This window comes from Eumetopias jubatus, unplaced genomic scaffold (genome assembly GCF_037043125.1).
Source record: "Eumetopias jubatus isolate StellerSeaLion01/CBP00866 unplaced genomic scaffold, mEumJub1_p1.0 scaffold_1, whole genome shotgun sequence".
Classification (NCBI taxonomy): Eukaryota; Metazoa; Chordata; class Mammalia; order Carnivora; family Otariidae; genus Eumetopias; species Eumetopias jubatus.
In genome coordinates, this window is record NW_028274807.1 from 74438365 (window position 1) to 74461121 (window position 22757).

The window sequence follows — 22757 nt, forward strand, 5'->3', positions numbered from 1 at the left end:
CCAAATGCTATTATAGATATATACCAATGAATTACACAATCATGGAAAAGGAAACAGCCATCTCAGAAGAGTTTGGGTAAAACTCATGGTGCAGTTGAATAGTGAAGACAGGTTTTTCAAAAAGAGAGAACAAAAGAAAAGAAACTTTAGCCTCACTAAAGATCAAGGATGAACTTAGGAAATGGGGAAATTCCATAAAGCCGGTTATGGTGACTGGAATATGTAGCAGGTGATCAACTTCCAGATGCTATTTGAAGCCAGATTGCAAAGGGTGCTGAGGGTCAGGGTAGAGACTTTGTGTAGTGCCTGGAGGTTGTAAGCAGGGGAATGGCATGATGAGAGGCAAGGGGCTTGAACAATGGTGTGGCCCACTTACTTTGAGTAAGGCCTGCAGCTTCGAGGATGGAGAGGAAGACTGGAGACGTGGGAGGAATTCTTGTGAGTAACAAAGGACTCCTGTGAGCTAGAGCCTGTGTGCTACAATGAAGATAAACAATAGATAAGGGTACATCATGTGCCATTTTTCAAGATTTTAGGAGGCAGATGTGGACCCTCCCAGAGAGAGTAGTTTTTAACTTTTACCATTAAAAAGTTCCATTCTAAAATGTTTACTGTTTTTTTTTTTTTTTTTTTTTTTTTTTATGGACTTGCTAAGTCTCCCAAAGCATATCATCTAAAAGCCATTATCACTTTCCGGTTCATGTATGACTTTCACAGCTTCTTGCTTTTGTCCCTGCCTGGCTTTAGTAATTTTCGCGCTCTCCTCAGGTATGAACAGCTTTAGAGTTGCTTTGTTATGACGGTTTCAGATAAATGGACCAGTGTTCTTAGCATTTGTCCTGGGAAATCTTTAGGTTGGAAAGATGTTTTGCACGATTTTGAATTTCATTGTTCTTTCTCATAAGAATTTTCATTGAACTTGATACTTTCCAGTAGCATTTATTTACCATGTAGAAGCACCTTACATTTAGTTGGTATCTTACATATTAACTCTGCTTTCTTTAGCAATCTCTGTCAGTAAGGATTAGGGCTGGTTCTGCATTACACAGACTAAAATAACAAGGCCTTATTTTTCTCACATAAAAGCCAGACCTAGGTAATTGAATGTTGGCCTGGTGCCATTGCCCCACAATGTCCTCTGAGACCCAACTCCTTCCAGCTTCACCTGCCACCACTCCCTCAGGGGTAGCCCTTGTTTTCATAATCTCAGATGATCCAGCCGCCACCCCGCCCCCCATCCCAGTCCAAACAGCCATAAGATGGAGGGTTTACCTTCTAGGTAAAGGAAACCTAGAAGCTGTCTTTAAGGAAAGAGTCTTCAAGTGTACAGAGACCTTTCTGCCAACATCTCATTGGACATTACTGAGTCCATAACCACAGTCAGCTGCGTGATGTGTAGAGAAACGTAGCTAAGTAGTCTGACTTTGTGAAAAGACAAGAATGGATATTAGGGGAAATTAAACTTAAAAAGGAAGAAGGAGGACACACAATATTTTAGGCAGATAACTACATGAGAGAGCCAGAAAACCTTTGTTCATGTGCAGTTTCACTTGGGTTACCTCTCTGAACCTGTTTGTTCTTCTAAAAATTAGGATAATCATTCTGTCCTAAATGTCCCATAGTGTTGGTGGTTGAGGGTCAAATACAATGATAACTTGAACAGCACTTTGAAAATTAAGTATTGCACAAAAATAATTAAGTGATCTTCTGAATATAAACACAATGGATATTAGTGAGACAATGTCAGTTGTTAGATCAGACCTTATGGTAACCTTATTTGAGAAGCAAAAGAATCATAGATTAATGACAAAGAACTCTAATATCAAGGCAACACCTCTCTGTTTATGAAACACTTTCAAGCATATATGATAATGCATTTGATTCTTCTGTAAACACTATGCAGTAAGGATGATTATGTTCATTTTACAGATAGGAAAATTAAAGCAGAGGTTAAATGAATGACTCCGAGCCAGGTAGCTTCTGAGTGGTGAGTTTAGAAACTACGTTGCCTGCAAATCTCACACTTTTTTTTGTAATCTGTTGCTGCTTGAATCTTTGTGCGTCACACGTCTTGTTTTCCATTTGGCAAAGTTTAGATCTCTAAGATTAGAGTGACAGACATTCAGACATTTATCCCTATTTTATCTATATAGTGTTCATTCTCATTTCTCCCTATTATGAATCAAATCCAATTTACCAGTCCCTTTCTGTACACATCCATTATCCTCCAGAACCACCTAAAATCCTGTCCCACCAAAATGCTTTTCTGTACTTGGCTTACCCAAATTCTGCCCTTTCTTTAAGTGTCAACCTGGGTCCCATCTTCCATGTGAGACATTTCCTGAATATTTCAGGCCACACAGATCTTCCATTTTCCTGAACTTCTGTAACATAGAGAATATATATAGAATGCATATATTATATTTAATTATAGAAATAAATTATACACTGTATCAGATTATTCCATATGTCTTAGCTTTCTCTCCCTAACTAGACTTTAAGGTCTCATACTTCTTAAGTTATTTCAGTAGCACAAAGACAGTGGTAAGAACATAGGAACAACAAAACCAGTTCAGATTCAAATTGAGCTAGCTAATAATCTTGAGCATCTCATAAGATCTAGTCTCAACTTTCATGACAAATGCGGAAACAGGTTCAAGGAGGCAGAGAGACTGATCCAGTGTCAAGCACATCTAGGAATTAAAACCTGCTATAGTAAACCTGTGGTCTCAGGCTTGATCCTCTACAACTATCAGCTGAACATTTGACTGCCAAATACTGTGTGTGTGTGTGTGTGTGTGTGTGTGTGTGTGTGTGTGTGTGTGTGTTGTTTAGCTTACCATCCCAAGTTGAGAGAAGCCGAGAATAATCAGTCATTCCAGGTAGCCCTTGGGTAGATTTTCATACATTTTACATTCAAAACTAAGAAGATGACCAGAACTGATGGACATTTTATCAGTAGAAAAGAGGGATAAGAACCTCCAACTAAACCAGGATGTTAAAGTAACTACAGATATATGCTCTTATGCATGCAGCTGTGAGATATTTAGTCCGTAGCCATGTTGTCATCTATAGAGCCTATATGATTACTTTATTCCCTTATGTAATACGAATTCTTTCAGGGAAGGGGCAATGTTTTATGCTTATGCTCATTTTATAATTGCAACGGTAACTAGAGTAATGCTAGGGAGATATAATTCATAAAGATATATTGTTGTAAGAAAAATAAATTGTCTTCTTATTTTTCTTTCTGGTATTTGAGTACCTTCTCCAAGTAGACATGTAGACTATTGAATATTTTCAGTGGTGGACCACCCAAATATTCAAAGATTACAAGCAGGTTCCTATTTCATCTTACGATATTGAATTAATTTTAACAAGTTAATTTTTAATGGTTTTAGTGGTTTTGTGCATGTCTATATACATATGTGTGTGTATATGTGTGTGTGTGTATATTCTGAGATATAAAATATATCCATTAGAGCTTAAGCTATCAATTATTGATCTATTTATATATTTACAGTTACATGTAAAAGAATTAAACTATTAAAAGAAATGCTCTCATTCCACCAATGTAGCTAAGAATGAGCCAGTGATTTTTATCTTTATCTTCTGTATTCAAGACAATATTTAGGACCACAGGGAAAAATCTGAAAACAAGACACTCTGGCATAAGTTATAAAGATAATCTTTTTTTTCTTTTTTTATTATGTTAATCACCATATATTACATCACATCCTTAGTTTTTGATGTAGTGTTCCATGATTCATTGTTTGTATATAACACCCAGTGCTCCATGCAGAATGTGCCCTCTTTAATACCCATCACCAGGCTAACCCATCCCCCCACCCCCCTCCCCTCTAGAACCCTCAGTTTGTTTCTCAGAGTCCATAGTCTCTCATGGTTCGTCTCCCCCTCCGATTTACCCCCCCCTTCATTTTTTCCTTCCTGCTATCTTCTTCTTTTTTTTTTTAAACATATAATGTATTATTTGTTTCAGAGGTACAGGGTGAGTGCTGTGAATTGTGTGAGACTGTCGAATAAAGATCATATTTTATTATTACTTATGTCTGCAATTACATTTTCTACTGTTGAGAATGTTTTGGTTCAAATTATTTATTTGTTTGAAAAAATCATATTACACTGAGTATGTGCTCATTTTCTGAAACGAAACTGTGGGGCCTATAGAGACCTTCTAATGGAATGTAACCTCTTTACTGCAGATGAGTTTATGTAATTAAAGGTAGTGCAGACACAAGAAGCCAGTTTTGCTCCTCTCTTCAGTCTCCCTCTCTCTCCCTACTAATTTCAATTCGTAGGTTTTAATTCTCAAAGTAGTCATCCTAAGAAGCCGGATGATTTATTCAAAAGGTCACTGATTCTTTCCTCTCTGTTTTCTCTTTTCCTCTCTAGCCCTCTTCAATCTAATTCCTGTGGGCCTGCGTGTGGTGGCTATCCAAGGGGTGAAGGCCAGCCTCTATGTGGCCATGAATGGTGAAGGCTATCTCTACAGCTCAGTAAGTACCTCATAAAGCATGCGTGTATGTGTGTGCATGTGCTTGTGTGTACACGTAACCTGGCATTGAGAGCTAGTGAAGTAACCATTATTTTAGGGAAGAAAATTAGAAGTTGAAGTCATTTTAGAATTTCCGACCCAATAGGTCAGGATTTTATTAAGATTTTTACAATTTACAATGGGAAGGATCATGCCCTCTTGAGAAAGAGCTAGTTACTTGCTGTGCAATATAAATTCTCTTCATCTGGCTTCTACTTCTAGAGGATATGTTAATCTTTCGAATTTTACCTTTCTGCTTAATTCAAGGGGTAAGACGTTTTTCCTTTCTCCTGTTACTTCTCCTTTAAGCACATAGCATGGTTTAAGAATCTTAGTTAAATTCTTCAGTTTGTCTGGGAGTCTTCTCTGTCTTGTAGAGAAAAACTTTTGGAATGGTTGTGTTTTGTTTGTATTTAATAAATCTGTTCAGTACCTAATACATCAGATTCCTGTCATAACTGGTCACTTCAAAGACAAGGTAAATTTATGAAATGAGCTCTGAATTAGGGGCTGGATATTTGAGTTTTATTTACATTTCAGTTACTATTTCTCTTTGGGCAAGTTAGCTCCCCTCTTTGGCTTAATTTCTGGACCTATAACACAGTGTGTTGGACACCATGTTGTTTAACACCTCTTTTCAACCTTAAACTGACAAAATTAGGTAGCTCCAGTGGCTACGTTATGAGCACTGACATTTTAAAGTAGTAAACTGTCATCTGATGCCTGTCTGACTCTCAAGATAATAATTTATGCATTGGGAGAGTGTGGCTGCTCTGAATCTCATGTATCAAGTATGATAACTCATAATTTCTGTTCTCTCATGAGGGAATTTGCCTATTTGTAGTTCACAAAGAGATATCCTTGAAAATCATGGTTAAAGATTTCCACCCTTACTTTCTATGATCTCAGTAAACAGCATAGTTATTCAGGAAGTTCACTTATACCTATGAGATTCTAAATTAAATACTAAATAACTTCTATTAAACTCTTTTCATATTCAGTTAAATGAATCTCTGCTATACTATGCTTGCTTTTTAGTGATACATCTGTCATTCATATTAGAATTTTTAAGTTACTATTTTATTCCTGAGCATATTCAGATATGCATTTGTATTCATATACTAGATGTGTACCTGTACATTTTTTAAATTGTTCTATTCAATATAACACAGATAAATACATTTTTGGTTAAAAAAATGATTTTCATTCTTAGTGTGCCATAATTCTAACAGTGCTTAATGTCCACTTATTGTGAGTCTATATTTTAAATGTAAGAATTAAAATAAGCAAAAGAAAAGGTTGTTGTTTTGAGTAATTCCAATTAATTAAGCTTTAAAAAAGTTTTGGGGCACCTGGGTGACTCAGTCATTAAGTGTCTGCCTTCAGCTCAGGTAATGATCTCAGGGTTGTGGGACCAAGCCCCACAAACCATGTCAGGCTCCTTGCTCAGCAGGGAGTCTGCTTCTCCCTCTGCCCCTCTTCCTCCCCATGCTCTCTCTCTCTCTCAATCTCAAATAAATAAATAAATAAAATCCTAAAAAAAGTTTTGACTATAATACAAACTAAAACATGGAGATGATCGTAGGATAATATTGACTTAAGGATTTAATCAGTCATCAAGTAAAGAGCTAAAACTAACAATTATACAAAAATGATGAGTTCAGCTCTTTGGATCAGAGTTCATTTCCAAAGGTTTGGGAAGAAGAAAAACACAGAAAGTCTGACAACAGTATTGCAGGCAGAGGACAGTTGTATAAGAGTGTGTGTGTGTGTGGGGGGGGCAATGGTGGGGAGGGGCACCCTTGTTGGGTACAATCCCAAAGTTCCTGAGAGGAGCCTGGGTATTCAGTATGAGATAGGTGAACTTCCTACTCTGAAGCATGTCCAGAGATGCATACTTTTTATTATTCTTTCTCAGAACTAGGGTTAAGTCACAGAAGACTTGAGCCCATGGGAGAGATTTTATGAAATTCTTGACTAGATAATTTTACTGTGGGTGTTTTTTTTGTAAAGGAGTTAATGCCTTAGAAAGCCAATAATTACCTGTTGAGTTACCTGTTTGGGGTACCCAGATATTCAGTTTTCCCCTTCTCTTAAATCAGACTTGCCCCATAACAAGAATCATAATTTTTTCCTGCTTGTGGTAGAGGCGACTGGGAACAATTTCCCTTTGATTATAAGTATGGTATGGCTGACATAGATTATCAGGATTCTTACTTTCAAATCACCCTCTTTCTGGATAGAACTAATTGGAGTGAGTGCTGGTGTTTAATTTTATTTATTTATTTATTTTATTTATTTTATATTTTTATGTTTTTTTATTATGTTCAGTTAGCCACTGTATAGTACATCATTAGTTTTTGATGTAGTGTTCAATGATACATTAGTTACATGTAACACCCAGTGCTCATCACAATATGTGCCTTCCTTAATATTTATCACCCGGCTACCCCATCTCCCCAGCCCCCTCCCCTCTGAAACTCTCAGTTTGTTTCCCAGAGTCCATAGTCTCTCATGATTCATCTCCCTGTCTGAATTGTCCCCCTTCAGTTTTCCCTCCCTTACCCTATGGTCCTCCGTGCTATTCTTTATGTTCCACATATGAATGAAACCATATAATAGTTGTCTTTTTCTGCTTGACTTATTTCACTTAGCATAATCCCTTCCAGTTCCGTCCATGTCATTGCAAATGGTGGGTATTCATCTTTTCTGATGGCCGAGTAATATTCCATTGTATATATGTACCACACCTTCTTTATCCATTCATCTGTTGAAGGGCATTTCAGCTCCTTCCATAGTTTGGCTATTGTGGACATTGCTGCTCTGAACATTGGGGTGCATGTGCCCCTTCTTTTCACTACATCTGTATCTTTGGGGTAAATACCTAGTAGTGCAATTGCTGGGTCATAGGGTAGCTCTATTTTTAACATCTTGAAGAACTTCCATACTGTTTTACAGATTGGCTGTACCAGCTTGCATTCCCACCAACAGTGTAAGAGAGTTCTCCTTTCTCCACATCCTCGCCAATACTTGTTTCCTGTCTTGTTAATTTCTGCCGTTCTAACTGGTGTAAGGTGGTATCTCATTGTGGTTTTGATTTGTATTTCCCTGATGGCTAGTGATGATGAACATTTTTTCGTGTGTCTGTTAGCCATTTATATGTCTTCTTTAGAGAAGTGTCTGTTCATGTCTTCTGCCCATTTTTTGACTGGATTATTTTTTGGGTGTTGAGTTTGATAAGTTCTTTATAGGTCTTGGATACCAGCCCTTTATCAATAATGTCATTTGCAAATATTTTCTCTCATTCCATGGGTTTCCTCTTAGTTTTGTTGGCTGTTTGGTTTGCTGTGCAAAAGCTTTTTATCTTGATGAAGTCCCAAAGGTTCATTTTTCTTTTGTTTCTCTTGCCTTTGGAGATGTGTCTTGAAAGAAGTTTCTGTGGCTGATGTCAAAGAGGTTACTACTGATGTTCTCCTCTAGGATTTTTTAAAAAGATTTTATTTATTTGAGAGAGAGAGAATGAGAGATAGAGAGCACGAGAGGGAAGAGGGTCAGAGGGAGAAGCAGACTCCCTGCTGAGCAGGGAGCCCGATGCGGGACTCGATCCCGGGACTCCAAGATCATGACCTGAGCTGAAGGCAGTCCCTTAACCAACTGAGCCACCCCGGCGCCCTCCTCTAGGATTTTGATGAATTCCTATCTCACATTGAGGTCTTTCGTCCATTTTGAGTTTATCTTTGTGTATGGTATAAGAGAATGGTACAGTTTGATTCTTCTGTATGTAGCTGTCCAATTTTCCCAGCACCACTTATTGAAGAGACTGTCTTTTTTCCATTGGATATTTTTTTCCTGATTTGTCAAAGATTAGTTGACCATAGAGTCCATTTCTGGAGTCTCTATTCTGTTTAATTTTAAATGGTGGGCACAGGCCTGAAGATTTTGTTATAAGACTAGAGAAGGCTGCTACGAGGGGAGGCAAACCTGAAAGAGAAGAGAGCATCAAGGCTCCATCACTCCGGCAGTACTGAGTCCCTCTGTGTGGCATGCCTCAGCAGGAGAGTACCAGCGCAGCCAGGGGCTCTGTGGTGGGTTAAAAGCAGGCTATTAATATAGGCTTTCTTGAAGTGTTTTTGGTGTGTATTAAGGCTTGAAGTTTTCTTTTAAAAAGAAAGTTTAATTTCTTTGGTAATGAATTCATGTTTTAATCATTGATTTTTTGGCTATCATTTTTAGAATTAGGTTGAAATTATCTTAGAATTTAAGATTAGTTCTCCATGTGTTTGGAATTTTGGTCTGCAGGAACATTTCTCTCCCCTCCCCTGCCCCACCTCATGATACTCTTCCTCTGAGGTCTGCCCTCACTTTCTAGTTGTTGTTGTTGTTGCTGCTGCTGCCGCTACTATCCAGCTTCCAGTGGCCCTAGTTGAACATAAGATGTTAGAATCATTTCAAGGCTCCTATCCTAGGGTAACACTGGGGTTGGGGCAGGGAGCCTGGGCTAGGTCTAGTTCCTCTCATTGTGAGGCTGTGTCTGTCACTAGATTTTGTCTAAAGTAGTATCATTATTTCCATTTTAGCCTTTTTACAGGTGGAGAAGGAAAACTATCCCAGCCACTGGTGTAAGCAGGTAGGCTGGCTCTGGTCCCCATCCTGCATAGAGGGATTTTATTCCCATTGACTTGACCAGAGTGGAACTCTGGGGCACACCACCAATGTCAGGATATGGAGCTTGTAGATCCAGCCTAGTCAGTCCTTCATTTCCATTCCACAGGGATGCTTGTTTCCATTTCAGAGGGATGCTTAGCTTTCTTTGAACCTGGCTATGTCATTTAGATCTTACATTTTTATATTTTCTTCATCATTGCTATCTGTTTGGAGCAGAGGGGGTACAACATAGTCTAAACTCATGCCTTTTTTCCTTTCTTTAAGTTATGGTAAAAAAACACGTAAAATTTACCATCGTAATCATTTTTAAGTGTTACATTACAGTAGCATTAACTATATGCACATTGTTGTGCAACAGATCTCTAGAAATTTTTTGTCTTGCGAAACTGAAATTCTGTCCCCATAAACAATTCTCCTTTCTCCCCTCCCCTCAGCTTCTGGCAAACACCATTCTACTTTCAGTTTCTGAGTCTGACTGCTTTAGATACCTCATATATGTGGAATCATGTAGTATTTATCTTTTTGTGATTGGTTTATTTCACTTAGAGTAATGTCTTCAAGGTTCATCCATGTTGTAGCATCTGAAAAAATTTCCTTCTTTTTGATTTTTTGAGAAACCTCCATATTGTTTCCCATAGCAGTTGCAATATTTTGTATTCCCAACAGCAGTGTACAAAGGTTTCAGTTTTTCCATATCCTTACCAACATTTGTTATTTCCTTCCTCCTTACCTCCCTTTCTCTTCCTTCCTTCTTTCCTTCCTTCCTTCCTTCCTTCTTTCCTTCCTTCCTTCCTTCCTTCCTTCCTTCCTTCCTTCCTTCCTTCCTTCCTTCCTTCTTTCCTTCCTTCCTTCCTTCCTTCCTTCCTTCCTTCCTTCCTTCCTTCCTTCCTTTCTTCCTTCCTTCCTTCCTTCCTTCCTTCCTTCCTTCCTACCTTTCTATTAGTGGTCATACTAACAGATACAAGGTGATATCTCATTGTAGTTTTGACTTGCATTTCCCTTGGATTAGTGATGTTAACCACTTTTCATGTACATGCTGGCCATTTGTATGTCCTTGGAAAAATGTCTATTTAAGTCCTTTGCCCATTTTTAAGTGTGTTTTTTGGCTGTTGAGTTGTAAGTGTTCTTTATATATGAATTTGAACTCCTTATCAGATATATGGTTGACAAATATTTTTTCCTATTCTGTAGGTTACTTTTTCACTTTGTTGATTGTTTTCTTTGCTGTGTAGAAATTCTGATATAACCCCACTTGTCTATTTTTACATTTATTGCCTGTGAATTTGGTTTCATATCCAATAAATCATTGCCAAATTCAATGTCATGAAGCTTTTCTCCAGTGTTTTCATCTAGGAATTTTATTTTTTTAAAGATTTTATTTATTTACTTGTCAGAGCAAGACACAGTGAGAGAAGGAACACAAGCAGGGGGAGGGGGAGAGGGAGAAGCAGGCTTCCCACAGAGCAGGGAGCCTGATGCGGGGCTCGATTCCAGGACCCTGGGATCATGATCTGAGCCAAAGGCAGATGCTTAACGACTGAACCACCCAGGCGCCCCTCATCTAGGAATTTTACAATTTTAGATATTACATTTATGTTTTTAATCCATTTTGAGTTAATTTTTGTATATAGTGTAAGGTAAGGGTCCAATTTCATGTATTTATTTATTTTTTTGCATATGGATACCCAGTTTTTCCAACAGCATATGTCGAAGAGACTGTCCTTTCCCCATTGTATAGTCTTGGCACCCTTGTCAAAGATCACTGGACCATATTTGTGAGAGTTTATTTCTGAGTTCTCTCTTTTGTTTCATTCATATATATGTCTGTCTTTATGCTAGTACAACACTTTTTTGATTATTGTAAGTTTGTAAGATGTTTTAAAATCAGGAGGTGTGAGTCCTCCAACATTTTTTTAAAAAATCAAAATCGTTTTGACTACTCAGAATCCTGTGAGATGCCATGTGGATTTTAGGATTTTTTTTCCCTTTTCTGAAAATAAAATGCCACTGGGATTTATAGGGATTACTTTGAATCTGAAGGTTGTTTTGGGTAGTATGGATACTTTGGCAATATTAAATCTTTCAGTCCATAAACATGGATGTCTTTCCATTTATTTGTTTTTTTCCTTAATTTCTTTCAGCAATGTTTCATAGTTTTCAGTGCATAATACTTGCCGCCTTGATTAAGTTTACATTTATTGTGCCATTTTGAAAGGAAGCCCAAAATAATTTTAATGGCATTAAATGATACTTTTTTTTGTAAAGTAGAGTAAATAAAAGTTCTAGAAGGCATCACTTTCTCACACAAAATAAGCTCGCAAATGCTAGAAACTTCTGTTCCTGAAACACCTTCTTCAGTAGTTCAGGAAACACTGCTGTGTCACAATCTGTTGAGACAGATTTTCCGACAAATTTTACCTTATTCAGATAGTGCCCTTAATTTTAAAATTTTTGCTATTTAACCAGTTTTAACTGACTTGAATTTTAATATTGTTTGATGTTTCATTCTCTTTGAGGTTTACAAGATTTTGAAAATGCTTGTAAAACAACATAAATTTTGTCAAATTATCACAATGCTTAAAGGCATTTGTGTGGGAGTGGGGAGGGTTGAATCTTTTCATCATATACAGAGAAGGTGTAGTCTGAATCTTGTCTTTCTCCTATCCCCTATAAATTTACTCTAAGATTGGTATCTTTTTATATTTTTATTAGTTTGAACTGAACCTTGTATACATAAAACAATTACAGATAAGAATTGTTTGATATAAAATTCTAAAGTCAGATTATTTTCAAACTGGCAGTTAAAAATTGGTGATGAAATATTTTAGATAATTATTATAGAGTCATATGTGTAATAAAATATATAAGGGATGAAAGTAATACTACCACAGTTATATTGATGATGCTGTTATATTTGACTTTTTTATTTTTTTCTGTACCTATGTAATTTTTAACCTTCCTTGTAGTTCAATTCAAATCTTACTGATATGTGAACTCTTTCCATTATCCATATCAGTGAGAATTAGATACTACTTCTGCTTTAGTATCACAGGACTTAGTGTCTGTTTTTCTAGTGGGAAGGAATTTTATCATACCCATCTTTGCTACCTGGGCCATGTATTTCCCCCAATCACAACATTAAGTACATTCTCTGATAAAGGAAGGCTCTCAATGAACTTATTGAATTTTAAAGAATTGCCTATTCCAAGTATAAATGGAGCAGATTATGTACAGCAGGTGAACAGTTAACTATGATTACATTGATGATCTTACAGTCCACAGCACAAATGCTCGTTTGCCCTCAAAGTCAGCCTCAATAAACCTAAAATTTAGTCAATATATATTTATTGGAACTCTACCACATACTAGACATTATACTATATAGTGAGCAGATGAAAGTGGGTAAAATAGAAAGATCCTTCTCTTCCTAGAGTTTTCACTTATCATAATTACTTGTTGCAAGAAATCTGGGCCAGTACAATGTTAGAGAGCACAGTCTTCAAGACCACCTTCACTTCTAACAACAACTGTTAAGTTCAGGTCAAGGGTGGTTCCCAACACCACTCTTTGGTTTTATAATTCATTAGAAGGACTTACAGAACTCACTGAAAGCTGTTATAAGTATTATACTTGCGGTTATTGTTTATTACAGGGAAAGCATACAACGAAGCCAAGGGAAGAAGTATATGGGCAGAGTATAGGAGACACCAAAAGTACCAAATGCAGAGTTTCTATTGTTTTATTCCTATAGAATCAGAATGTGTTACTCTTCTGGTATCAATATGTGACAATGCCTATCAAATACTGCCAGTCAGGAAGCTCACCTGAGCCTTGGTGTTAAGAGTTTTTATTGAGACTGCATTATACAGGATTGATTGAATGATTGCCCATGTGGCTGACCTCAGGCTCCTGGTAGACTGATACGTTGCATGACCCAAAGTGCTAACCCTAAAACATTGTTTCTCTCTGGCTAACCTAAGGCTTTCAGGCAAACAAATATAAATTTCCGGAGGCCAGGGACAAATGCTACACATCTTTTGGGATGAGGTTAAGTTCTTTACATGTATACACACTGTCTAATTGAAGTGAATGCCATATTTTATTAATATATTACTCTGACTCAGCCTCCAGTCACACCCTGTTATAAACAAAACATGTCCTCCCAAAATGCATATGTTAAAGCTCTAATCCTCAGTGTGATGGTATTAGGAGGTGAGGCCTTTGGGAGGTAATTGGGTTTAGATGATGTCATAAGGGTGGAGCTCTCATAATGGGAATAGCATCCTTAGAGAAAGAGGACAAGAAACGGGAACTTTTTCTCTCTGTGAACACACAAAGTAGATGTCATGTAAACATACAATGAGATGATAGTTATCTACAAGCCAGGAAAAGAGCCCTCAGCAAGAACCAAATCTGATGGCACCTTGATCTCTGACTTCCCAGCTTCAGGAACTATGTGAAATAAATGTCTGTTGTTTAAGCAACACAGTCTATGATATTTTGTTAGAGCAGACAAGATACTTCCCTTCTGCCTACATCTGTTTTCTTTCTCCAACTTGGAAGAAGGAAATAATGAAAGACAAGAAAATTATGAGAGTAACATCTGGTACATCATCATTTGGGAAGTGAAAACATAACTCAGTGCTTTGGACAACTAGGGAGCCTTGACATTTGAATTTAGGAAAATTGTGCACTTAAAAATAATGCAATTTGAAAAGCTTTAAACATGTCTAAGATTTGTAACTAGGCTGAAAGTATTGGGTCCTTTTTTTAATATTTATTTATTTATTTTTATAGAGAGAGAGATTGAGAGCAGGGGTCAGGAGCAGAGGGAGAGGGAGAAAGAATCTCAAGCAGACTCCATGCTGAGCGTGGGGCCTGATGCAGAGCCCGATCTCAGGACCCTGAGATCACGACCTGAGCCAAAACCAAGAGTCAGACAGTCAACCCACTGTACCACCCAGACACTCCAGTACTGGGGCTTTTTTAATGAATAGTTTGATGCTTTTAGCACACATATCCCTGGCATTTCAGTGACTGATAATGATCAAAATGTTTTAAAAAGGTTTGCTTTTTTTGATTACAATAATTGTTTACTTACTTTATAAACTTAAAACGATTATATTGTTGATGTTTGGCCTTGTATCAGTTATCTCTAAAATTAGAATTATTTAGCTTATGAACTATTGAGTTTTTTTCAGTTGAGGGATTAAGGTCAAATTACATACAAATTCTTATTGTTTAACACTGCCTTAATCCATGTCAATTATATTTGAAGCTAAATCAATGATAAAATGACTCCTTTAAGTCAGTCTTTGTTTTAATACATAAGTAATATTATAAGCTGTTATGAGAGTAGCTCTACCAGTGATAGTCATAGCAGCGGTATTAATGGCTGTGCTTGTACAAATAATATAGTTTATTTAGTTTTTGTTGTTTCTAAAGGGCTTTTAGATTTATATGAATTTGCAAAGCAACTCTGTGAGGAAGGACAGGAATGGACCATTACATGTAGATAAAAAGCTGAGGCTTAGGAAGCTTGTTCACTTAAGTCCATCCTGGTGAGTAATAGAACCCAAACTATTATCTAGGTCTTAACTCCAGAAATTATGAGATTTTGATAATACCACACTGCCCTTGGCCTTATATATAATAGATCTTCCCACTGTAGAACGCTTTCTCAATTTTTAACTGAGCTTTCATCTAAATAGTCTCATCTGAGCCTTACAATAACTATGATATTGCTATCAAAGGACAAAAGATATACCTGGGAAGCAGAGCTTATGTGACTAAAATGATGGCACTCAGTATAGGTGAGGTAGGTCAAGAAAAGGAAATCCTGGTTCAATGTTCATTTTTTAAACCACCATTGTTTATCTTATTTGCTATTGCAATTAAGGATGTGTCACTCTGTACTGTTAAAACATAATGTCAAAAGCATAATTATATTAAAACTAGGGCAGCCTATCACCTTGTTTATTTATAGGTGTCAAAAGCAATAATAACAACAAGAATGAAAGAGATATTTCTTAATTGCCTCATGTCCTTTTGCACCATTTAGAATTACATGCCTAAATTTGGTGTTTCAGTGAGAGCAGATGATGTCAAGATTGTGATAAGGCACTGACTTTATATTGAAAAACTAAGTCAAGAGTTACTGAGAAACATGGGAGGGGTCTTTGAGGGAGAAGAAAAGAAGAGGACCAACATTGAAAGCTATCAGGGAAGGATGAGTTTATGCCCACAAGGTGACAATAGGAGAAAGTACCTTTTTATTTTACTTCTTTAATTTCTTTTGCTTTTCACTATCATAGATGTTCAAAAATTCCCATTTCTGAGGACCCAGTAAAACTCTCAATTTCTGCAAAATAAAATTTCTGCAAAAATAACTTCCATATTTTGGACCTTGATAGGACATTTATCTGTATATTCCCTTTCTTCTTTTAGTTAGAATTATTGGTTTCTGTGCCCTATTTATCCTACCAGATGCAAGCTCCTTGACGTTAGTGATCAGATCTAATATAGATTAATATATCCTATAGCACTAAAGACTGCAATTACCATATAAAGGTATCTACTAAAATCTTGTTGATGGATACATTTCATGCAGTTTAATTCTGAAAATAATTTTTTGGGCATCTGGTCTTACTGGTTTTTATAATAATTGTGCTGGTTGTGTCTCTACACACTTTCTAGTTCAGTTAACTGGTTCAACCAGTTAACTGGTTCAGAACTGGTCCAAGCTTTGAAACATGGCAAGTTTGCTAGAGGAGTCATTGTTCATGCCTCTCTGCATTGAGGTCCATATTGTGTTGTAGTTTTAAGAGGTAATGTTGTTGTGTTTTCCTTTCTGTACCAAATACTGCTTATAAAAAAGAGGGAGCTAAGACTGGCCAGAACATCTTCTGGGAAGCAACCTGGTCATTGCAGTTCATCTTTCAGTGGAAGATTTCCATTTTATGTTGAAAAGAAATGGCAGAATTTTTAACCAAACATATGTAGAATAGAGGTACAAAATAATTACCCACTCTAGAATTTGAGTTTCTTCATCAACTGACTTCCTCATTGAATGTTCTGAAATCTGAGGTGTATGCAGAACTATTTCTTGGGGCAGGTAGTTTCTCTGAAAAGTCCTGAATATTTAAGGAGAGAGAGAGAAAGAGAGAGAAAGTAGGAATACCTTAGCCATTAATGCCAAATGAATCATAGAGTTTTGGTTAATGGCACTTAGAGAGAAGTCAAACGCCAAATCACAAAGGCTTGTTCAGCAATTAGTTTGTTAAATATTCAGTTTAAGCCATTTACATTTTTTCTTCCATATATATGTGATTTCCTTTAATTTCATAACATTTCTTTTTCATCTTAGGTTAATTTTTGGCTGTAACACCTAGAAAAAAATTATTTATCTTGCCTGTTTTTTTTACCCTCATATATATTAATTAAGTGAACTGCAGTATCCTTTCCAACAACAAAAGAAAGGAAGAAAGAGAGAAAGAGGAAAGAAAGAAAGAAAGAAAGAAAATGAAAATATGAAATCTGCCCAGCCCAAGAATCTGGCAGTTGTTGCTTGCAAATGAGACATGATTGGTTGTTGTTGGAATTAGGTTGCCTTTCTTTAGAAAGAATCAATAGATCATTAGTTTTACTTTCAGTTAAGGATTGAATAATAGTAAGCATTCATTTTTAACTTATTATGTTTTCAGTATTAATTGGTGTTGATTTTATTCTAAGAGTTTATAACTTCTGGAAAATATTAATACTTTAGCTCCAGGGCTAGCCTTAATTGTAAAAATTAACATATGTGTATCTACTAACATTTTTCATTGAAAAATAAAAGTAGGATTAAGCTTCTAAGAGCAGCACTAATGAAGATCTTTAGTTGAATCATTTGGAAATGATACTAAACTTTATATTTTTTCCTTTCTGCCTTGCCAGTAGGCCAATATGTAGTAATGTATCCAAAATTTTTAGATTGCATTTCTTTAGTCAGTGAATAGGCAGTTTTAAGTAGTATTTAAGAATGCAAACTTTAGAAATAAAACTGGGTTTGAATCATAGTTCTGTAACTTACCTTCTTTTATATCATTGGAGAAATTTCTTAAACTTCTAGGCTCAGTTTCCTTATATGTAAAATGGGGATAATAATGAAAATGCATGCTATATAGGATTATAGCAGGGATGAAATGAAAGGATGCATGTAAAACCCTAGCACTGTGCATGGTACATGGTGAATGCTCAGTGTTAGCGAGTAGTGGTAGTAGTAGTAGTGGTAGTAGTAGTAGTGGTAGTAGTAGTAGTGGTAGTAGTAGTAGTGGTAGTGGTAGTAGTGGTAGTGGTAGTAGTAGTAGTAGTAGTGGTAGTAGTGGTAGTAGTAGTAGTGGTAGTAGTAGTAGTGGTAGTAGTAGTAGTGGTAGTGGTAGTAGTAGTAGTAGTAGTATATACTCAGTGTATCCTCAATCAGTTCCTTAGCATCAGGCCATGATATTCATGTAGTATTAATTCTACTCGTAGTTTCAGTGGTGATTCCTGTTTTGCCTAACGTACTTTCTTTAGCCACTCTGGCCATGGAAGCTTAGCTGTAGAGTATTTCTCCTGTAATTAGTGCCAGTTAGCTTCAAACCCAAGACTTGACTTTATCTGTTGAAGGAGAGTTGCCTTTTTTTTTTTTTTAACTGGATTTAGAACTGAGAGGATGAAAGGATTACAACCATCTTAACAGCACAAGAGAAATCCTGGATTAGAATGATTCCAGTATTCAAAGGACCAGGTGCCTAGGTGAAAAGATGGAGAAACCAGGTCTTGTTCACTCCTTTGAAGCTGCACAGGAAGACACACCTGAAGCCAGCCCTACCTGTGACATTTGCAATTTTATGACCCAGTAATTGACCTTCTTGTGTTAACCAGTTTGGGTTATATATTTAATTTTTAACCAGACAAACTGATAGATGAACCAATTTTCAGAGTAGTCAGACTTTGTGTGAAAGCTCCATGTTTTCCACATCATTCTTACTGAGAAATTACCTAGTGGCCTCCTTCTGAAGATTTATGGCTTTACTATGGCTTTCTGGGCCAGCCTGATTCCCAGAAGAGATTTCCTGTCATTATTACTTCTGCCTGCCTTTGCTTTTCCCTCTTCAAAACTAATGCGAGAATTGTAATTTCGTAAGTTAATGTTTCTTGGTTTGTAATAAAAAACATCATCAAAAATGTAGATCATTTTTCCCCCCACTCTCCACCTTCCCACCCGCAGCTTGAGCCAGTTTTTTAATCTGAGGGGCTTTCCTTCTTCTAAATATCTCTTTATTTAACTCACTTGGAGGAAAATATGTTACATAAACTCAGTCTATAGGCCATGACTTTCATATACTTTAGGGAAGGGGAAAAGCAAAAGAAATGAGTGCTAAATGTAAAGGAAAAAAATCAGTTGATTTTTAATTGAGATTTGAATGGGAGAAACAATTTCAAGCCTACAGCCTACTGCATTTATGGTACACGTAAAGTTTGTTTCTATACCACAAAATTTTAAAATCTAGTAGTTAAGTTGGAGAAGTGGTTTAGCTGCATGGAAATGTATGTCAAAAGTGACATATTTCAGCCACTTCTAACTGGAAGGAAAGAACTTTATTTTGAGGCCATTGAAAGCATAAGTCTCCCACAGGGTAACCCTATGCCCTAGTTCATCCAGGAGAGTTCCAGTTATGCATGATGTCTTAGTGTAGTTATTGAGAGTATCTGTTTGACCCTCAGAAGAGTCCTGGATTAGGATTTGGGCAATAGTTATGCAATCACCTTACACATGATCCTACGTATGACTCAGTGGGTCATCTGAGATATCAGTGTATGCAGAAAATCTCACTGAAAAATTAGAAAACTCCCTCTTCTGATTTTACTTCCAAGGCCAGCTCTTAGTGAAAGGTTTCTTAAGTTCACTTGCCTGTATCGCCTAGGTTTTGAGTTTGGCTGTGAGTAAAAGAGATATCCATAACAAAGGTTTAAATTTTCTCACATAATCACAAGCCTGGAGATTGACAGTTTCGGGTGTTGGTTAATGGACTGGTTCAAGAAGTACATAAATGTATTTGGCCTTTTCCTCATGGTACAAGATGAGTTCCATAACTCCAGCTAACACATGTACATTCTGGGCAGTGGAAAAGGGGCACAGAGAAAGATTGTGTATTTATCAGGAAAGCATACTTTCCCAGAAATTCCAGTAATGACCATAAACGATGTCCAGTAATGAGTATAGAACAGTGTCACATGGTCGCCCCAGATGTAATGAATGTAGGGAAATGTCTATATTGTTTTAAAAATTTGAGCTATAGACATTGTCATAACTATCAAAACAGGGTTCTGATAATATTAAGGGGGAAATGGATATTATGTGGGCATCTGACAACTGCTACACCTGTCCAGTCCTATCTGTCTATCTATCTATCTATCTATCTATCTATCTATCTATCTATCTATCTATCTATCTATCCAAGACTTCAGAACAAGAGAGAGGTAGAGAACAAGTGAACAGGTTAAAGAGTAGATATGCATGTCATCTCTTCATTAGGTTATCTAAGACATTTTGCATCACTATAAATATCATTTAAAATTTTTATGAACTTCTACTAGGAAGCTAAATATTGAACTCTAAAGACTAGAGGGAAGAGAGATTATCCGTAATTTTATTCAGGTCCAAATAGATTAGAATTTACCTGGGATTTGGAGACAGAAACTTTCTGCTTATTGAGTTTTCATGGCAGATCGCTGGATATTTCCTCTCAAATTTCTTTCTATAACTAGGGCAATGAGGAATAAGCATTACTGTTTCAACTTCCATTCTTCTATTTCATTGGATGGGAAAAGTTTTCTCTCTCTATGGAACTATGAAAAGGCACCAGGGAACTGAATGCAACCACTGAGGACATAGCATTACTTTGCTAAGGTGTGTTTGCCTATGGTTTCTTTCTTTCTTTCTTTTTTAGAGAGAGAGGGGACATAGGAGCAGAGGGAGAGAGAGAACCTTGAGCAGGCTCCATGCCCAGCTTGGAGCCCAAAGAGGGGCTCTATCTCACACCACTGAGGTCATGACCTGAGCTGAAATCAAGAGTCCGATGCTCAATTGACTGAGCTACCCAAATGCCCCACCTGTGGTTTCAAGTTAGCTGTTACTAAAAATCCAGGGATCAGCAGTTTTTTTCCGTGCTCCTATTTATAGTAGTTTATTACCTATTTATTTAGGGTTGGTAATGTGGCACATGTTGTCCTAGGCACTAGAGATAGAATGTAAAACACTTCCACTGTAGTGGAAGACAGGAAGACAGCTTGTAAACACAAAAATATGAAAATATCCCATTCAGCATTAGTCCTACGAAAAATATATTTCTGTAATAGAGAATAATAGAGGAAACTAATTTAGACAGGATTTCCATAAAAATGTCCTTAAGGAGATGATATTCAAGCTAAAATCTAAAGGAGGAAAAGGAAGAGAATAATCACTAAACCAGGGGAAGAATGATGCCAGCAGAGGGAAGAATTAGTGAAAAACATTCGTAGGAACAAAATATTTGTCAACCTTACTGTTTCCGTCTTACCCTTCTATCATAATTCTTGCATGTGAAGTGCTAGTTTTTATGTATTCATTTTCATTTGCTTACCTATATGATTTAAAATGTTTTTACTTGTTATGTGCTGAGTACTAATTTGGGTGCTCTAGTTATGAAGAGGAAAAAGACAAACACTGTGCTTTCACACCATAATAAAGAATGAAATTGTTAAAGGTCATAACAGAAGGAAGCAAGTTTATAGAAACACAGTACGTGTTACTTCTTAGCATATTTTCTGAATTTTAAATTTTACATTAACTCTCATTATGAATTTCTGTTATTTGTATCACCCTTGTATTTTGAGTCTTTTTACATAAAATCCAGGCATACATTGTTATTTTTTAAAATTTGTATGCTATTTAATGAATGCTTTCTTATTATTAATATTCCCAAGGGATTTTTAGGAAATTTCTTAGTTATTTAAAAAGAAAAAAAAGATTTCATTGACATTATCTTAAGATCTTAAAGTCTAATTAGTAGCAGATTGCCAAATATATGTATATTTTAAAAGCTCCATGCCACATACAAAAAAGTAACTCAAAATAGATCATAGACTTAAGTGTAAGAGCTAAAGCCATAAGATGCTTAGAAGAAAGCATAGAGCTAAATCTTCATGACCCTAGATTAAACAGCAGTTTCATAGATATGACACCACAACATAAGAAACAGGAGAAAAATAGGTAAGTTTGCTTTCATCATAATTAAAAAAAAATCTGCTCCAAGGACATGGTCAAGAAAGTGAAAAGACAAACCATAGAAGGGGACAAAAATTTGCATATTATATTTGATAAAGAATGTGAATCTTGAATGTATAAAGAACTCTTACAACTAAAAATAAAAAGCCAAATTAAAAGTGTGCAAAGGATCTGAATAGACCTATTTCCAAAGAAAATATACAAATAGTCAATAACCTCATGATAAGATGCTCAACACTGTTGGCTATCAAGGATATATATAATTAGATCATATACTATATTTTTTTTCTTCCTCTTTGGATCAATTTAAAAATTTCAATCAACAGGGCACCTGGGTGGCTCAGTCAGTTAAGCATCTGCCTTCGGCTCAGGTCATGATCCCAGGGTCCTGGGATCAAGCCTCACATTGGGCTCCCTGCTCAGCAGGGAGCCTGCTTCTCCCGCTCCCTCTGCTGCTTCCCCGCTTGTGCTCTCTCTCTCTCTCTCTGTGTCAAATAAATGAATGAAATCTTAAAAAAAAAAAAATTCAATCAAAACCACAAATGCCATTTCATACCCATTAGGTTGGCTATATTATAAAAAGACAGATAGGTGTGCTTGGGTGGCACAGTCATTTAAGTGCCCAGCTCTTGGTTTCAGCTCAGGTCATGATCTCAGGGTTGTGAGATTGAGCCCCACATGGGGCTTCATGCTCAACTCGGAGTCTGCTTAAGATTCTTTCTCTCTATGGGCACCTGAGTGGCTCAGTCAGTTAAGCATCTGCCTTTGGCTCTGGTCATGATCCCAGAGTCCTGGGATCCAGCCCTGCATCCTGCATCAGGCTCCATGGTCAGTGGGGAGCCTGCTTTCCGCTCCCCCTCTGGAGCTCCCCCTGCTGGTGTTCTCTCTCTCTTAAATAAATAAATAAAATCTTAAAAAAAAAATACTCTTTCTCCCTCTGCCCTTCCCCCCACTCTTTTATTCTCTCAAATAAATAAATCTTTAAAAAATAAAAATAATAAAAAATTAAAAATATAGATAAAAACAAGTATAGATAAGGATATGGAAAAGTTGGAACCTTTATTTACTGCTAGTGAAATATAATATGATGCAGCCACTTGGGAAATAGTCTGGCAGGTCCTGAAAGGGTTAAACATAGAGATACCATATGATCCAGCAATTCCACTACTAGCTGTATACCCAAGAGGAATGAAAACATATGTCTACACAAAACCTTTCGTTCACTAATATTCTTAGCAACATTATTCA

General features: G+C 36.6%; 1 protein-coding gene across 1 annotated transcript in view; it reads left to right on the forward strand.

Annotated features, from left to right (window-relative positions):
* Window positions 1-22757, forward strand: part of FGF12 (fibroblast growth factor 12) — a 268909-nt gene that overhangs the window by 67738 nt on the left and 178414 nt on the right. Inside the window, exon 3 of the mRNA XM_028101058.2 lies at window positions 4414-4517. Within this exon, the coding sequence (XP_027956859.1) occupies window positions 4414-4517 (104 nt within the window). The remainder of the gene's footprint in view (window positions 1-4413; window positions 4518-22757) is intronic.